The sequence below is a fragment of the Poromitra crassiceps genome (assembly GCF_964638095.1).
Source record: "Poromitra crassiceps genome assembly, chromosome: 19".
In the NCBI taxonomy this organism is placed as follows: Eukaryota; Metazoa; Chordata; class Actinopteri; order Beryciformes; family Melamphaidae; genus Poromitra; species Poromitra crassiceps.
In genome coordinates, this window is record NC_139646.1 from 12,770,158 (window position 1) to 12,789,072 (window position 18,915).

The 18,915-nt window shown below is 41.9% G+C and overlaps 1 protein-coding gene across 2 annotated transcripts in view; it reads right to left on the bottom strand.

Annotated features, from left to right (window-relative positions):
- Positions 1-310: 310 nt before the first annotated feature.
- Positions 311-18,915, bottom strand: part of LOC310793728 (target of Myb1 membrane trafficking protein) — a 20,424-nt gene continuing 1,819 nt past the window's right edge. Inside the window, exons 2-15 of one of the 2 annotated variants that reach the window (XM_083655592.1) lie at positions 18,478-18,562; positions 17,686-17,764; positions 15,383-15,532; positions 14,558-14,692; positions 14,234-14,395; positions 9,502-9,618; positions 5,683-5,816; positions 5,515-5,557; positions 3,779-3,911; positions 2,158-2,227; positions 1,851-1,926; positions 1,250-1,309; positions 1,083-1,122; positions 311-946 (exon numbers count right to left, since the gene is read on the bottom strand). In XM_083655592.1, coding sequence (XP_083511718.1) covers positions 801-946; positions 1,083-1,122; positions 1,250-1,309; positions 1,851-1,926; positions 2,158-2,227; positions 3,779-3,911; positions 5,515-5,557; positions 5,683-5,816; positions 9,502-9,618; positions 14,234-14,395; positions 14,558-14,692; positions 15,383-15,532; positions 17,686-17,764; positions 18,478-18,562 — 1,430 coding nt within the window. In that variant the 3' untranslated portion in view covers positions 311-800. Of the gene's footprint in view, positions 947-1,082; positions 1,123-1,249; positions 1,310-1,850; positions 1,927-2,157; positions 2,228-3,778; positions 3,915-5,514; positions 5,558-5,682; positions 5,817-9,501; positions 9,619-14,233; positions 14,396-14,557; positions 14,693-15,382; positions 15,533-17,685; positions 17,765-18,477; positions 18,563-18,915 lie in introns of both variants that reach the window. The other variant, XM_083655591.1, reaches the window with a different exon arrangement.

An 18,915-nucleotide genomic window follows, 5' to 3' on the forward strand; every position in this document is an offset into this window, starting at 1 on the left:
CATCTACAGATCTGAGATTGGCTACATTAGACACAGCCCCAGGAAAAAAAATCCCATTCACATTGGTCTTCATAATAATATAATATTATAGCTAAAAACAAATGTGAGCCCACAAAATACTCTTCATCTACAGATCTGAAATGAGATATTAGACACTCACATTAGTCTTCAATTCATAATAATATTATATTATGTTATAGCAAAAAACATACAAATGTGAGTCCAGCAGATTAAATATGTTTGTCAGGACAATGCCTCATTTATTCTCATCTACACAAAACCAGCTGCCTGCCTCGGAGGCTCACAGTGGCACATGTCAAAAATATATACTTGTCTGTAAACACTGGTTCAAATATCAGCTTTGTTTACATCAACATCATGATAATACCTTTCATAAATACATTTCACATACAGTGGTTCACACTTAAACTGCAGAATTAACTGGGAAATATCGCATTTCTATAATTACTTAATTTGCCTCTGGATTTCTGCAGTGTCAAAGACAGAGAGAGACACTCACTGATAGATAGAGATAGAGAGACTGACAGACAGAGTCAGAGAGAGACATACAGAGAGAACAATTATACAATTATGATTAACAATGATATTTGTTTTATTTAGTACAGTGTAGCAAGTACAACACATTATGCAAAGATTAAAAACAAGATTTTGTGTGTAAGAAAAGCGATCATAAGGCACTTTTAGGAAAACCTGACGTTGCTGTGTGTATTTCCTATGAAATGGCATGTGTATTGTGTATGTTGACCTTTAAGTCCACTCCTCTTGTCCGCTCCCAAACCTCAGAGTGAAAAAAGCTGGTCATGTGACTTTTCTTGCTGCCGGATGGCATTCGACGGCGCTCTGGACATGGAGGGGGGAATGCTACGAGCCGTCTGGCCATTGGGGTCCGCCACCTTTGACGTCTCCTCCAGAAATGTGTCAAACTCTGATAAGAGAGTTACAGTTAAGTATGCGTGCGCGCGTGCATGTGTGTAACAGAGAAAGTAAGCAACATGAATAGAACTATGAAATCTTTACACCCAAATTGCAGCAATAGACAGATTAGAGAGAAAGCAACATACCTTCACTGGACACTCCCTCACAAACTGCAGAATGGCCTTGCTGCATTTCCAACCACAGCGAATCATAAGGGTAAAGAAAATCACATCATACTTAATTACCACACATCCAACAGCATATACAGTATTTCAAAAGAAAACACTATATGGATAGACAGGTTTACCCTTACCATATCAGTGGGTAACCATCTGTCAATATCATCCAGTGTAGAGTTGTTTGTTGATGGCATCTAGGGGGAGAAATCAACAGAGTGAGAAAATACAGTTTTAGGGTGCTTTCTCACTGGGGACCCGAGCACACTTGTCTCCAAATTGACCCCATGTGCAGTTCGTTTCATGAGTGTGAATGTTGTGTTCCATGCCCGGGTGCGGAACAGTGTACCATGACAGGGTCCACTTGAAAAGGTGGTCTGGGGAACGCTTTGGCGTGCCCGGGGACGGAACACTTTCAAATGTGAACGCCAACCGTACCGAACCACAGAGACAACACACGACCGAGGATACACTCCAGGCGTAGTTGATGACGCAAGTGTACTCTGCACGTGTTCCGTTCCTGAGTGCGGAAGACATTTTGTAATGTGAAAGCTGACCAGCGGTGGAGAGGAGAGGGGGGGCAATCGTACTCGGGCACGGAACGGAACGAAAGCAATCGTTTCCAGTGAGAAACACCCTTAGCTATGCCACCAGAGCAATGTATTTGCTCTGTACTCCCAGGAAATGTTTTATCCCAGTGCAGTTGTTTATTGCTGCAGTAGCTTGCCCCCTACGCACCGCTCCTGTGACCTGCAGCCTAGTGTCCAGTGCTCCAGCCAGGCCCTCCACGGCTCCTGGGTCCTCATACCTAACACTGTGTGCGTGCACACACGCACGCGCACATGCACGCACGCACGCACACACGCACACACACACACACACACACACACACACACACACACACACACACACACACACACACACACACACACACACACACACACACACACACACACACACAAGCCCACACAAATTATGACATGATATGACATGACATTATATGATATATGATATGTATTTCTGTTGTCAGTCAGCCCCCACTCACCTTTTCCTCTGATCAGCCAGGGAGCTGCCTCTGGTCTGGGCAAACATGTCAAACTCCTCCTCCCCTACAGCTGTAGGAGGAAAGCATAGATATTACTATTAAAGTCACAATTAAATAAAAAGTGATTATTTTCTACCTTTTCAGCAAATTCTCCATATCACAATGTAGCTACACCTATTAAATAATAAATTAGAGATGGGACCGATCGATCCAATATCAGTATCGGATGCCGATAGTGACGTAATTCACAGATCGATATATCAGACAGATGTCGCCGATCCACATGCCGATCCCGATTCCATTCATAGCTTGCGCTGGACTGGCTAGCCTATCCCCGTTAACATGAGCAAAAATGTAAACAACAACAACAACAACAACAACAGAAGAAACAGATCAAATGCTTCCATATTCCTCACCTGGTATAATCCTAGTCCCCACAAACCCAGAGTTGCAAAGTTGACTAGACAATACATCATTAACACCCTGTTTTTAGCTGAAACCTCACTCTAGCCCCTGACATTTGTTGCCCACATGGCTACAGTGAAGTTTCAGCTAAAAACAGAGTGTTAATGATGTATTTTCAAATCAACTTGGCATCACAGGGCTTGTGGGGGCTAGGATTATACCAGGTGAGAAGTATGGAAGCCCGTTTTTATGTTTTTGCTCGCGTTAATAGGGGTAGGCTAGCCAGTACCATTGAATACCATTCATTGTGCTAAGCTAACTAGCGGTCGCTATTTTCCTACTACACGCACAGAGAAGAGATCTATCATCTATCATCTCGTCTTACTCTCGGGAAGATGGCAAATAGGCAAATCTCCCAAAATGTTGGTCTGTTCCTTTAACCTTACAAGGCATACTTCTCAGACCATATGCATCACAATATTATGCAGTGCAAAATACAAAAAATTTCCATGCAAAAAGTTACAAACAATACTAGCGTATCTCACTTTACATGCAAGCAAACAAGCGATTGATAGACTTACTGTACATGCAAGCAAACCAGTGATTGATAGACTTACTGTACATGCAAGCAAACCAGTGATTGTAAAACTTTACATGCAAGCAAGCAGGTGATTAGTAGAGCCTGTGAAGTTATCTCAGAGCCAATGCCATAACGTGACTAAAGGACTCTCTGGTCGCTCTATAAAAACTCAACATAATATTCCTGCAAATACCAAAAACTCTGAGCCTTCTAAGAAAATGGAGGCACTGATGGATTCTTGCACACTGCACAGACACTTGCCACATGCGTGCACACACACATCATGGTTGCTTATTATCGAACCCACCCATGTTTTAACTGGAAATGCATTGAATAGACCCTTTTCACGGGGGCCATTTTGTGTCGAAAAGGCAGGATAAACACAGGTGCAAGCAAAACACTAATGAGGGTTTCCAAATTCCAATCATGGAAGTTGGAAACCCTCATTAGTGTTTTGCTTGCACCTGTGTTTACCCTGCCTTTTCGACAGAAAATGGCCCCCGTGAGAAGGGTCTATTACGGAAGCAAGATGCACATCAAAATGCCGTTTCCCTCTGACTTTAGTTTAATAGATAGCACTTTTGGGGTTGCAAAGCATTCAAGATATAAAGTATATGTCATGGAGAATTTACGCACTGTGATTGGCTGCCTGCCTTTGATTTGCCAGGGTGCTGACTGCTGGTTGGCTGGTTGTCTTGATGACTGCTGGTTGGCTGAGAGCCTGAGGCGTAGGACTGAGGTCGATGAGGGAGGGGCTACTGGCAGAGCTCTGCTAGGGAGGGAAGAGATGGAGACAGGACAGTTTAAGGTCTGCATTGTTTCTCTAATAAGTTTAAACTTTTACTTAAGCCCCTTTTTATATCCACAAATTACTGGCTTTTTCTTCGGTCTAAAAGTTACCAAGCCGTTCCGTTTAGCCGATAGAATGACCCTGCAACCAACCCAGCTTATTAACGCAATGCAACGGCTGGCGATACAAAACGGTATATTTTGCACCTTGATGATGACGTCAGTGCTTCCCAAAGGCTGAAATCTTTCTTAACAGTGAATTACTTTAAATTGGCTTCACATTGTGTCCAATGGAACCCAAATGACGGAATATGCCGACAGAAAAAATAAAGAAAGTGTCTCTCGGATGAGACGACTTTCAGTGTAGCACTTAAGGCCCAGTTATACTGTACGTTAAAGACGGACTTCTGTCCGTACTCTGCATTCATTTCGTGCGTTTTCTGTCCGTCATCTGAAAGCTTACGGATACGCATGAAACGCAGCAAAACCACACACGCACTCATACATTTGACTCTCTACTGCCCACTGGTGAAGGTATTGCTTAACATGATACCAACGTGAAAGACGCATGGAAGTATGTGGGCACACTGGGCAGTGACGATTACACCGTTTGAAATGGACGCATTTATTTTCGTATGAAAATGGAGTATAAATGAGCCATTACTGAACCAGCGTCAAGTCAGCTAGAATGTACGTAGGTCATCCGCTTTATTAGCTGTGCTTCTGGATTTTAGCGCAGCATTTGACATCATAGATCATTATCTTCTACTCATGAAACTATCCGCGTATAATTTCAAAGAAAGTTCAAGTAAATTGTTGAAAAAGTATTTAGTAAATAGACTACAATGTGTAATGTTTAATGGCACACTGTCGGAGATGAGGGACCTCCATGCTGGGTGCCCCAAGGGAGTTGCCTTGGTCCTTTATTGTATTCGAATTTTGTTAATGATTTACCATTTGTACTCAATAATGCATCAATGGAGATCTTTGCAGATGACATGACCATGGACGTACAGTAGCGGCGGAGAAATCGGAGTCTGTTAATAGGCTGCTGCAAGATGAGTTAATGCGTGTTTCAAACTGGATTTCCATTTACTTTCCTGGGTAACAAAAACACTTTTATAAGTGGTACTTTTCATGTTAAAAAAAGTATTAAACAGATAGATAACCCTGCAGATAAGTAAACATTCCTGGTGTTGCTGGAAGAGTGAGGTTTATAAGTACACACACCTATCGAGTACACACACTCCTGCATGTGAATATACAGCAGAAACTTAACACAGAAATTATCATGTAAATGTTATGTTTATTCCTTAAAGTTTAATGTTTACACCTTCACAGTTGTCTGAGATTTGTGCCTGTGGGCAGTCAGTCCCCGCTTCCTTGGTTTTATTTTGTTTATTTGTTTATTTTGTTTATTGTTTGTTTATTTATTTAGCACACATTAAAACAGTGCAAGGAGGGAACGAAGCCCACAGGGCTTGTACGGAGTTCCACCCCTTCCCCTTCAAGACTCGTCAAATCAGCATCATGCAAATGGAAATGGAAAAAACTCCTGTTGACTCCTGAAAGACCTTTCTTACCTGTTCAATGGCTGTACTTTGTGTCTTATTAAGTCTGTCAAACCTGAAAAACAATTACAATATAATGCATACACAATGGGCTGAAGGGAGTACAATGAAATCGAGAAAAAGAAACCAGCTTTTTTGAAGGTTATGAAAAGCGTGGGGTCAGGCCAGGCTGCAGCTCACCTCTCATAGCGGATGAAAGCGTTGTTGAGGTCGTCGTTGACGACCAGCAGCTGTTCGATCAGCCCCTCTTCCTGCAGCCGGGGGATGAGCTCCACGACCCGGACCTGCATGCTCCTGCACACCGAGTACAACTGCTGCTTACAGAAGAAGGGGGGGGGGGGGGGGGGGGGGGGGGTAGCAGAGGGATGCAGGGACTCTGGAATCACTGATATCACGAGGCGTTTAAAAAACAAGCACCCGTACACTGTTAGAAAAACGGGGAATACTTTATTTTCACTATAATTCTATCCATAAGTAACACAATGACAGAATGTATAACTATTTTGGTCATGGGTTTCATACACTTTCTGTAATGAAAAAATCTAAAAGCAAAAATCGTATCAGATGGAGGTCCGTGGTCTAATCCGGTGGTTCTCAAATGGGGGTCCGGGGACCCCCAGGGGTCCTTGAGGCGGTTCCAGGGGGTCCCCACCCAAAATGGGGGTAATTTATTTGAGCTACAATTCCATTCATAAGTAACACAATGACTATTTTGGTCATGGGTTTTATACACTTTCTGTAATAAAACATCTAAAAGCATCAATCTTATTATCATATGGGGGACCGTGGGACAAAATCCTATCAAATGGGGATCCATAGTCTAATCTTTGTTAGTTTAGGGGTCCTTCATGTGAAAAGATTTGAGAACCACTGGTCTAATCTGTGTCAATTTAGGGGTCCTTGATGTGAAAAAGTTTGAGAATCACTGATCTATCGTAACTGTGTCTGTGTGAGTTGGACACCCTCTGCTGCTATTGTCCTAATTAGTCGAACACATCCGACACTTTCTGGTCTTTTTGTGGGGATTTTCACTTCAGCGATCGCCACCTAGTGTTGTGGAATTAATTTATACATATCTAAGAATCTACATGTCAAATTTCATATGAATACAAGGCCATTTAAATGTCCAATTACTTTAGGAAAGTGACTTTGATGAGAGAAAGCTGCAAGAACGGCTTGGGCGACAATTGAGGGTACATTTTGAATGCCTTAACTGCATTAGTAACATTAGTGTCAAGAGAGACGTGTGTCCGACTCAGGACAAGCCTAGCTCCCAGGTAAATGGCCGGCGATAGCGTCCTTTCTCCAGTAAAGACAAAAATAAAGTAAATGTTTAAAATGATATATGGTTAGAAAGATAAGAAGTTATACTTGACGTTTACACCATTAAACTAGTTGGAAACATTACATGGTCATTATAACAGTAGTTTCCGCTATGCATGATACCCTATATCAGGGGTTCCCAACCTTTTTTGTGCCGCGGACCGGTAGATAGATTGACCGGTTGTCAATTTTGTTAAAAAAATAAAATAATAATAATAAATATAGCCGCAAGCGGCGATGGGCGGGGTTCAAGCCTTGCGCAGATGACAAAGCTTCTGATTCTGACTAGGACATCCTCTTTGATATATCTGACAAGTTTCGCGATCATTGGACAAACAGGTGTGGAGTTACAGCCTTTTTTATGTTCAGCCACGCCCATTTCTGGCTTTTATGGTGCCCCCTTTTGGTCGAATTGCACAAAATTTGACACACATGGTCTAGGATGGTCTCCGAAGACCTCCTGCAAGTTTCGTGAAGATTCCTCATGAAGTTATGACAATTTAGCTGTGAGGCCACGCCCTCTCACAACTTTAACGATTAATATCTCCGAAACGAAAGGAGATTTCAAAGGTTTCAAAAAGGCAGTTTGTAGAGCTTGCTCCATAGATGCTTCCTGGCGATTTTAGTGCAAATCGGTCCAACGGTCTAGGAGGAGATGTCAAAAATGTGTTTTCCAAACTTTTCCAAATATCTCAAAAACTTTCCAGGCGGACATTGAGGGTCCTTATGGCAAATTTGTAGAGCAGGTCCACCTGAACATCTGGGAAAAAAAAGTTTGAAAATCGGACCAACGGCGTGGAAGTTATGGCCTTTAACGTAAAACCGTCGATTATAGCGCCACCTTCAGGCCGATTCGAAAAATATTTTTTGAGCACCTACCAGCCAACAATATCTGTCATTGGGCCAAATTTCAGCAGCCTGTTGCACCAGCTGAACGTAAGTTCTGTCTTAAGTTAGGGTGTAAAGTCCACACTAACTGCTACGTTCAAACTAGTTAGTTTGACACTAAAGTTGTGTCTTTGTTGAGTTGCACCACGGAGACGTAAGATACATCTTAACTAGTAGTCCTTAAACCTCACACTAGCCAAAATAGTGTCGCAGAAAATGACGTGTACAGTATCTGTGACCAATCAGTGAAAAGCACGGTGGAAACGGTGTTTATTTACCGTTGTTTAAGTAAGTGGAGTGAAAACAGGACATGTTGCCCCCCGCAAATTACTATATTTCATCAACACTAACCAAATGAGAACGTTATTGAGTAACGTTCGTTTAGGTTCATGTCATGATACTGTTAACATTTATCTGTGAGCTCTTCATCAGTATTGTAGGCTAATTTACCACCATCCTGCCTCACTAAATTGTTGCGGTTATTTTAATTTGTATGCAGTGCTGCAGCTTGTGGGAAACAAAATCGTGAGTCATAAATATCAAAGGGTGTAATCATTTATCACGGAGAACACGTTACCGACGCAAAACAACGATGCGCCACGGTGCCAATGCAATTCGTGCCAACTGCTATTTTACGGAGGACTTTACACCTAGTAAGATGTAGGTGTAAATTTTAAGTTCTAACTTATGCCTACGTTGTAACTATTTCACTTGGTGCAACCCAAATATTTTTAGTAGTGCGTAAACTCGGACTTAGTGAGACTTTACGTTCAAACTAGCTTACGTTCCAACTTACGCACAGCTGGTGCAACCCACTGCAGGTCTCTACCATTTACCAACTCACGGGAATTTGCGTTGAGGCAGATGAACAACAAGAAGAAGAAGAAGAAGAATAATAAACCGGCAGAAAAACAATAGGGTTTCAGCCCCTTCGGGGCTTGAACCCCTAATAATAAACATAGGCTATAATATTATAGGCTGTGTGGTAGTTGAAACATCGTTTCAAGTTGACGTTTATTTATGTTTGTAGTTTGTAAAAAAAACAGGCTCGCGGCCCCCGGTCCGGTGGTTGGGAACCACTGCCCTATATCACACATGGCGCCCCTGTGTGGCCCGCGATGGAATTGAAAAAAAAAAACTGTGCAAAAGCTATTACTGTGTGGTTTTGCGGTAAAAGTGGCTCTCCTCTTGACTTTGACCGGCTAGTGTGGCTCTCATGGAGAAAATAGTGAGGAGCACTGCCCTAAGTGAATAAAATGTAAATTCTGGATGTGAGTCCAGGATGTGAGTCTAGTGTTATCCCCACTGGTTATCCCGCTGTCTTCCTCCGTTAAAACTGCATGTTTGATTAAGTTTGATTAAAGATTCGCTAAAGCAGTTTCCAGTTTCCAGATAGTTGCCACGTATCACATTTATTTTTTTCGATAGCTTTAAATGTTGTACATCGCCCTTCATGGCATTGTGAAGTACTTTCTGATGGCTTCTAGACGATATCAGGCCTCAAAAAGTTGTGAATAGCGTCTTGGGTTATAACTTTGACAGTGACGGCTGCCATTTATTCTAGTCAGCGTGCCCTGTGTTTGTCCGAGTGAGCACGGGGGGTGGGGCTTAGCGATAGGTCAATTGCTGAAGTGACATCACTGATGACATCACTTCCAGTTGAGTGACATCACTTCCGGGACAAAAATCCAGGACAAAAATCGCAGAGCCCACTTGCTCCCTTTTGATGGCGATGATGATGATGCTAATACTGTATGTACACACACACACACACACACACACACACACCTGTAGCAGCTCTGTATCGTCCTGCGGGCTGTGTCCAGGTGTTAGCTGGTTCAGCATCTCAGACATCACAGTCAGGTTTCCCTTCACCAGAGCCAGCTCACGTCTCAGCTTCTGCTCCTGGACACAAGAAATCCACCGCCAACAGTCAATACACAATCTCAGTCATTACTGATATACAGTGTGGATTACTTATGAAACAACCTAAAAGCATTACTATGAATGATCTTGCATAGTGCAATGTAACCAATTAAATGGTCTGGAAATGCAAAAAAGGACTTTGGTTTTGGTTTGACTTTGACTTTATGACAAAGTCGACTTTAGAGAGCAGTGTTGTAGTCGAGGCGAGTCCTGGAGACATTTTCACAACTCGTGACTCGACTTGGACTTGAGCACTGATGACTCGGACTTGGGCTCGAGCATTCACGTTCAAGTTGGAGGCAAGGACTCAGACCTGTCAATTGATGAAGACAGTTTTTTTGTTTTTGTTAGTTTCTTTGTAATAGGCCCTAATAATTTGGCACAAGATATTGAATAGCTATATTAATACTGTGACATTCAATTATGTGCAAGGGCAGGCACGTGTGTTCCACCTACATGTGGATTCACGCTCATGTTCATTTAACTCCGGACGCAGACTTGAACTCAGGTAATGTGGACTCAACTCAGTCTCTTCTTTGATGACTCGTAAAGCCTTTGTCAACAAAGGCTTTACGCCGAAACGTCCGATTTTTCTCTGCCCAATAAAAGGCTTTTTTTCAAATTAGCCTACCGTGAGTGCCGGCTCTCCTCTTTCATTGTTATCTATTATCCAGGCACCCGGTCTGTTTTTCATATAAGGAGTTGTTTACCACCAAGGCTGTTTACCACCACTATCACAGGTTATACTGTAGTTACTGTAGCAAAACACTGAATTCCATTTGATGAATCAGGTCTCAATGCAGTTCTTGTATTGTGGATATAGTCTTTTTATGTGAATAACATTTTAGGTGAAGTAAGATGTATCTATTTCAAGAAAAGTGGCAGCAGTCTAGAAGCTATATTGTAGAAGTGAGTGACTAAGCTAATAACCATAAAAGCACAAATAATTGACCAAAATCTCTAAATAAATATACAGTATTTACCCTAATGAGAAAAGGAGCAAAATATTGACGGTTAAAACTGAATAATGACGTCACAACAGTCTAATCCTAATGTTAATTTAAAATGACATATTCCTCTAGATCTGGTTTCAAATGGCCAACATTTTAGAAATAGCTAAATGGACCCATTGATAGATAAATCAATCAATCATGAGTGGATTCAGCAAACTTTATCCGGGCAGACTGATTGAATCATTGCAGATCTATTCAGACCTTAGTTCGCCACTGAAAGAAATTAGCCGGGGACCTTTGGTCACCACCGAATGTTTATCTCTAAATACATATACAGTATTTACCCTAATAATGGGAAAAGGAGCAAAAATATTGATGGTTAAAACTGAATAATCTAATCTGTGCCTGATGAAAAATGTAGCTTAAAATACGTTCATAGACTAGAGAACGTAATTCATATTATTTTTCCTCATTAATGATACATCATTTCAACCGCCCGCAACCCATCCGCTATTAATCAGAATGTTTATTTTTATGATCTGGCCCGCCCGTGGGGCGGGATATCCGCGGTCAGCGCAGTTATAACTGCGGCCCGCGCATCACTAGTCTAAGACAAATTTATCATAAGGGAGACAATAAAGGCTAATCCAACCCTGTTAATTTAAAATGAGATACACTGTATTCCTCTAAATCTGCCTTCAAATGTCCAACATTTTAGAAATAGCTAAATGGACAGATTGATAGATAAATCAATCAATCATGAGTGGATTCAGCACACTTTATCTGGCAGACTGATTGAATCATTGCAGATCTATTCAGACCTTAGGTCGCCACCGAAATGTTTTAGCCGGGGACCTTTGGTCACTTCCGAATGTCGGCCCCTCAGAATTTTGGCTTGCATGACGCCCCTGGCCTTCTGTGAGAGCTTTTGACTTACAGTATAGGCAGCATTTCTACATGTTAACCTCAAGTTAATCATGTTTAGCCATAGATATCTGACATAATAGTATATATACATATATATAACTGAGATCTAGAAAAAACATAGTAGGTCCCCTTTAAACAACTTCACATCCACCATCATCATCATATGAAAGGGAGCTAGTGGACTTGTTTGTTTGTTTCAAGACATCACTGATGATGTCATAGGCATGCGAAGTTGAGCAATTGTGTGCTGCATATGTGAGCTGCACAGTGGCCGAGCTACCGAGCCCGCGAGCCAATCAAGTGCGCTGCCTAGTGTCAGTAAATTGTCACATACAGTATAGTCTTTATTTAAAGTGTAACTTACCCCCAAAACACTTTTTTCAGCTTTTAACCAATATAGCTTTTGGGGTGGTATGTGAAGGATTCTGGTCAAAATCTCCACATTTGAGACCAATCTGTTACAATTTTACAAACGCCACTGAATGACCAAATTGATATCACTTTTAACCATTTCGAGTAACACTGTTTCCATACGGATCACCAGCGTTAGTTTGTTGTTTATAACGTGGCTGGCTATATTTCTAACGTTCTCCATCTATCTCTGATACACTGAAAATACTGGGAGGGCCATAGCGTCTCTGTCGATGATTTGATTCGACAGTTCTGGGCACTGGCGTTGGCGTTGGCCAATCCTGGCGTGTTCCACCCCCAAATCGATTGTGTTCTGGCGCAAAGCGAGTAGGTTCCAGGACAAAACGGCTCGAGCCAACTACGTTATCTTTAGAGCAGCACAGTAAATACAATATTCCTGGAATGCGAGTTTAACTAAACAGTTACATGTCCGCGGCATTCTACAACAAAAAAAGACATTACAATTTGTTTTATTTTGTATCTTACATACTTATTGGCCAAGTTATGATAGTTTATTCTGCCAGGGTACAGAAGGGAGTATAGGCGGCCATCTTGCCTGCAGAGTTTTCAAATCAAGTAGAATACCGTTTTGCAAGAAGTCTGGGGGCGGTCAGTCCCCCTTAAACAATATAGAAATACAGCAACATTATTTATTCCACCACAAAAGGTTACTTTTCAGTAGCATGTAACCATAGTACTTGAAGTTGGCTTTCATGGTGAGCGGAACTTGCTAATCCTGTGGCTAGTACTAGTTTAGACAAAGAAGTGACGTGAAGTCCGACTCAAGACTCACCCTACTCTGCCTCTGATTTGTGGTTGAGTTTGTTCTGAGCCAATCAGCCAATCAGAGGCGTAGAAGTGACATCTCACATTGCGTTTCTTTTATTCCACGGTTTAAACCTGCGTCAATGTTTAAAATTTGTCAATTTGAGAATAAAATGTATTTTATGTATTTAAAATACACAAAATACAAGGTCTGAAAGTATTTTGATACAAATGACATCTTATTTTTCTCTGTCCAGCCAAATACAAATTACGAAAATACACAAATGTATTTCAAATACGTATTTTAAATACATGTATTTAAAATACTGCCCATCTCTGTCAGTGAGTTTATTGCCAGTGAGTTTATTGCCTCACTGAATTATCAGCTAATACCCAATTTTAGCAGCATAATTTGATGTCCTGGCATGGCAAGGCTGTGCGTAATGACATATCCAAAAGGAATTTTACTTTGCACTGCACTGCACTGCATGCTCCCACCGCAGCGAGGTATTTAGCACGTAAGAGGTCCTTTTCAAAGCTCTTAGCGCAAAGTAATTGCAAGCTACTGACGATAGGATAATCTATCCCCACATTTTAGCGCTGAAACGCCTGCTTTGGCATGTGGCACGCCTATGCCCAGTAACAGGCATGCGCTTGTGCCTGCCCCCAATTTGCATTGTGCACGGCATTAAACGAGCGCAAACACTAAAATAGCGCTTTTGGGAAGATAGGGCCCATAGTGACTTGACTACACCACTGCTAGGGAGCTATTTACAGTGATAAAAAAAGAAAAGAAAAAACAAATACATTTAAAGATTACTTTTTAGGCTACGCAGTTTATCAAAGAAGAGGCCACATTTAAATGGTTACTTCCTGCAGTTTATCAAATAAGAGGCAAGGATACACATACAAACTTCAATTTAAAACATAAAAACATTGAATATAAATAAAGGAGGGAATCTCTTGCGCTTCAGCTCCCCCACAGAGGGAGGACGGTGCTTCTCAGAACAGGAGGAAATCACAGCAAAGGAAGAATCTGGAGCACACGGGTCACTGGTGAGAAGGTTTCTTTTAATAGGCTAAGTGCACCAACGTTTCGACGCAACGCGTCTTCATCAGGGTCAAACAGGAATGACAGAATGACAGCAGAGGTATATTTAAACTGCTGTCATTCTGTCATTCCTGTTTGACCCTGATGAAGACGGGTTGCGTCGAAACGTTGCTGCACTTAGCCTATTAAAAGAAACCTTCTCACCAGTGACCCGTGTGCTCCAGATTCTTCCTTTGCTATTGAATAAAAATAATTTGTACATAATTTTACTTAATTGCCATTTCTGGGGATTTTCCGCCCTGCCAAGAATAAAAAATGTAATACTGGTACCTTTTTGGCAAGAAAAAGGACACATTTAAAGGCACTGAACAACACTTGTTGTTCAATGTATCACTATGGCATCAGCCTTCTAAAGCCTGTACTGGTCAAACTGCATCCACAGACTCAATGAAGTCCTTGAATGAAGGGTGTGTTTAGGCAGCGGTACCTGTTCAGTGGAGAGGGAGACGGGCCCCTGGCTGAGCTGGGGCGCGACGGGGGGTAAAACACTCTGAGTGGGAGCGATGGGAGCAGCTTGCTGCTGCGACTGACGAGGAGGAAGAGCGGTGATGGGAGCCGTCTCAGGAGACGATCCGTTTTCTGGAATGCTCTACAAGACAGAGATAGAGATAAACAACTGTGAAGTCTATGAGGAAGAACTAGAGAGATAGAGAGAAAGGCGTGCACACATTTATTTTTCTTTGTTTGTTTTCACTGGACAGAGGTGGAGAACGAGACAGGTGGAGGTGGGGATAGGGATGGAGAGACTGACCCTGTTTGGAGTGTGGATGGGGGAGAGAGCATCCAAATCGGTCATTGGGAACTCCAGGCCCCGCCTCCTCAGGTCCTCGTACACACACACCACCCCCGTCAGGGAGGGAGAGCTACGAAACGCGTCGGCCCACGACTGACAAGAGAATATAATGAGATATATTTTGAATGACCCCTAAATCAGTATCTGACAACTCAGCATAGTAGGGCCAAAACAAAGATTATCAAGGAAATAACAAGACGACTAAAACAAAACAACAAAACAGACAGAAAGAACTGAAAGAAATTGTCCTACAACATTTACGAAGCCTCTCTCTATCAAATTAATGTTGACATTTCAGCTAGTTGACGATACAATTTCATGGACTCTGTGAACCATGCCCTCTGCAATGCCAAACCACACCACAGGGGACCTCATGAGGTCCAACAAGACTTCAGAAAACACACAATTTGTATCGTACAATTAGTTTCATAATCTTAGTTTGAGACCATTTGTATCGTACGATTACTATCATCATATCTTCCTTTGAGACAGTGGTTCTTAACATGTTTGGCTTACAATGAAGGCCTCTTCAGTCACCACCACCCTTTGTGGCATATGCAAAATAATAAACAGTTCGACCAAAGGAGAAGGATTTTCCATTTACAGGTCATGTCATTTGATGTTATTTTATTTGACTATCAGAGGAAGTCTAGAGACTGAAAACCTGAAAATTCTGTATTTCACAAGCAAATAGCAAAATTCTGAAATCCTTACACCCCTCAGTTTGAGAAACACTGCTCTGAGGTATGTGCTGTATGTGTGAGCGGTGAGCACACACTGTACCTGTATGAGGCTGAGCACCCGGTCATGGAGGGCAGTGGGTGCGTTATATTTGGGCAGGATGCATCGGACCAGAACCCCTTCAACAAACTCCTGGGAAGCCACCAGAACGTGGAACCGGTGTCCACAGTTCTTGACACAGGCCTCCAGAACCTGAGAGATGAAATGCACAACATTCAAAGATGATGTAAACACAATAACTGTGTTAATCTTACTTAATTGTGCTTTATTATTATTTTTATTAGCTTTTGTTCATTAGTGGTTGTGGGAGTTTTTATTTTATTTTATATGTGTGTGTTTGTGTTGGGTTTTTAACCCTGAATATCTGGATTAATGTATTGACTGCTACAGGGCTCCTGTCAGAGAGCACTAGAAGACACCAGAGGCCTATACCACAAAGCAAGATTAGTGGCTTAGCGAGGTAACTTCAGGTTTAACCCTGGGTTTGCCGTGCTACGACGCTAGTTAACTTCTTACCGAGATATATTTCCATAGCAACTTATGCTTCATAGTTAACCTGGTCGATAGCAGGTTAAGTTGCAAGGATAAGATTAAACCTTAAAAAGCACCGCTCACAAATCAATGAGCTTCCTGGAAAAGGAGAGAAGAGTCTTTTGCGACCGCCAAGACCCATTTAATCATTCGTCTCCAAAGCACAACGTGTGCGCAACGGACATGCTGAACATCGGTGGCGAAATCAAGCAAGTTATGCATTGAGAGAATCTGCATTTTTTTGCCAGCCCTCCTTTCTGTGATTATTATGTGCAGCAGTGTTGCCTTTGGTTTTTATTAGCCTACATCTTTGAATTCTTCATATTTCCTTAAGATTATACTTTGTTCCTCCAGCGTGAAGTATTCATTTTTATTTGCTCCCAAGCACGTTTGACCCTGCCGATCGCAGCTGAACGCTGCATGGAGAAATAGCACTAAATCACCTGCATAAAAAGGTTACCATAAACGTCTCCAAAGTGCACTAAGGTGCGCTGTGTGCAACGGATCATGCTATTTTTTTATTCAATTAAAACTACGCCCGCATCGTGTTGATTCAAGGCCTGTATTTCTAACGTTAAATCTATGATCTAAATAGGCCTACGGATTTTGCAAATTTAGACGGAGTTTACATTCCTACTCGCAAAAAACACATGCAGGTTTTATTGAGTAGACCTATATTAATCTGCTGTATAGGCACTAGGCAAAAACGGCATCAGACATCAAATGACTTTTAATAATAAAATCGGTAACTTTAGACAGTCCTTCAGTAACAGACTCATATCCAACACAGACTTTGATTGTGACATGCAGTAAAGCTCCGTTAATTTGCCACTTTGATGTGGCTTTCAATGACGGACGCTGTAAAATCCGGAGCTGTCCATATTGCCAAACCACGCCTCTTTCTTGGGGACGAGCTCCTGTTCACGAGCATTTTCAGGTGCACGAGCTCAGAGCTGGATAAAGAAATCCCAAATTGACAGACCCAGCTGATGACCGGCATCGTGGTACAGAATAGCGCGATTGCTTTGATCTGGTTAAGCCAAACCAGATCAAGGGACAGATCCTGGATCTGTTTATCCTCCATTCGTGGTATGGGCCTCAGATGGAGTTCAACGTGTTAAGATGGTCACAGACTGTACAGTGGATGACAGTGTAGACAATGCTTCTCCAAAGATCACACAGGCAGATGGAGTGAGATTAAAAGAGGTCTTGACTCATGCTGGTACCTGGCAGGGTCTGAGGAAGGCATGGCTGCTCTTAACATGTCACTAACAGACCATGTGACATCAAACAACCAATGATCATGCAAACTAACAGACCATGTGACTTCAAACCACCAATGAGCATGCAAACTTCTAAAATAGGCGACATTCATCTAGAGAAGGTGCCAGAAACTCTTAACCAGAATGAATGCATACTGCAAGTAAATAGTAGTAACAATAACACTTGCAGGCCGGTCTTACTTCTGGTCTTAACTCTGAATAAATGACACAGCTCTGTCAAGTGAGGAATTCACAACAGTTTGTTTTTTCTTTACTCTTTATAAAGCAAAGAAAATGGATCACATGTTTATGTGATGGCCATTATGATACTGTTTGATATCATGTGTTCTCCAATTAAAAATACTTTGGGGGAAAAAGGGATTGTCCGGAATGAAGCTCTGTTATTTCAAATGTGTTTCATACACTGACAGCTTGTTGGGAGCTTCTCCTCTGGGCCATCAGCCAATCACGATGAGGGCTTTCCCCTTCTCCGCCCACCTGTAGATCTGCTCCCTCAAATCATGCAGGGGTCAAAGTTCAAAGATTACTCACAGTAAGAGCTAGCATGATCTCTCTGAAGTTCTTGCTCCCCACAATTCTCCTCTTAATGGCTTTGACTGCATCTCTGGGCCTGGGAGAAAAATGAGATCAGATGAGTTTGATTATTTATCCATCTACTTATTTTACTCACAATAATCTCAAGATCCTAATAAACAATACTCATTAACAAAACAGAAGAGGGTAGAGACTAGCTTTGATGTTGCACAAGCATTATTACTGAAGGTGCAGTTTTGTTTGAGGCTCTGAAAAATGAAAAAGAAAGACAAAGGCACTCTTCTGGCGTGAGGAAAAACTTCTGGCATGAGGGAAAAACTAAAAACCTTCAGAGAAAAAACAAAAACAAAAACATACATTTCAACAAACATACATTTCAAAAAACATACATTTCAGGCATACAGTGGCATTGATCAGGGCACTGCAAACCAAACTGCATGACAAAGTAGGAGGGGAACTCATAAGTTGATCATTCAGTCACAACCATATCACAACCAGTCAAGTTACAATGCAAAAAATAACTATAAAACCATTAAGGAAATCACATAGTAACAGTAGCAGACTAGCAGCAATACAAAAAGGGACACAAGTAATACATACATACAGTACAAGTCAGTTCACTATTAATTTATATTTGTTTGTTTTTGCCAGGAGTGTGGCTTGAATTCACTACTTTCTAACAATAATCATTACTGAGATAGGTACGAACTGAACAACAGAGAAAAGACTGGTCCTAGTCCTCTCCAGCGACTGAGAGTGACCAGGTGTAACTGAGCTAAATGGACGTACCCCTCGTCCGTCTCATTGATGATGTCACATATCTCCATGTTGAGACCCCAGTCCTCCGCCTGCAGGACGCCACTGGTGGCTCGCTCTGTCAGCAGACATAAACATGTAGAGAGGAATTTGTTTTAGAATCGATGCAAAATCATGCCAAATCAGAAGTCAGGATAGTCATCATTCATAAAATATGAGGGGGAAACACACACACACACACACACACACACACACACACACACACCTCATCATCATTATTGAGTCTGCCAGCCTAAGGTGGGCTATTTGTTTATCTAACTGGTACGTCTCAATGTGGGGTCTGGGGACCACCGGAGTCCTTGAAGGGGGTCCAGGGGGTCCCCAGCAAATTGATGAATTATAAGCTTCGCCATTATTTAATTTACAAGTTACAAGAAGTTGAATGTAGAGAATGTAGATGACCTCTCTCTC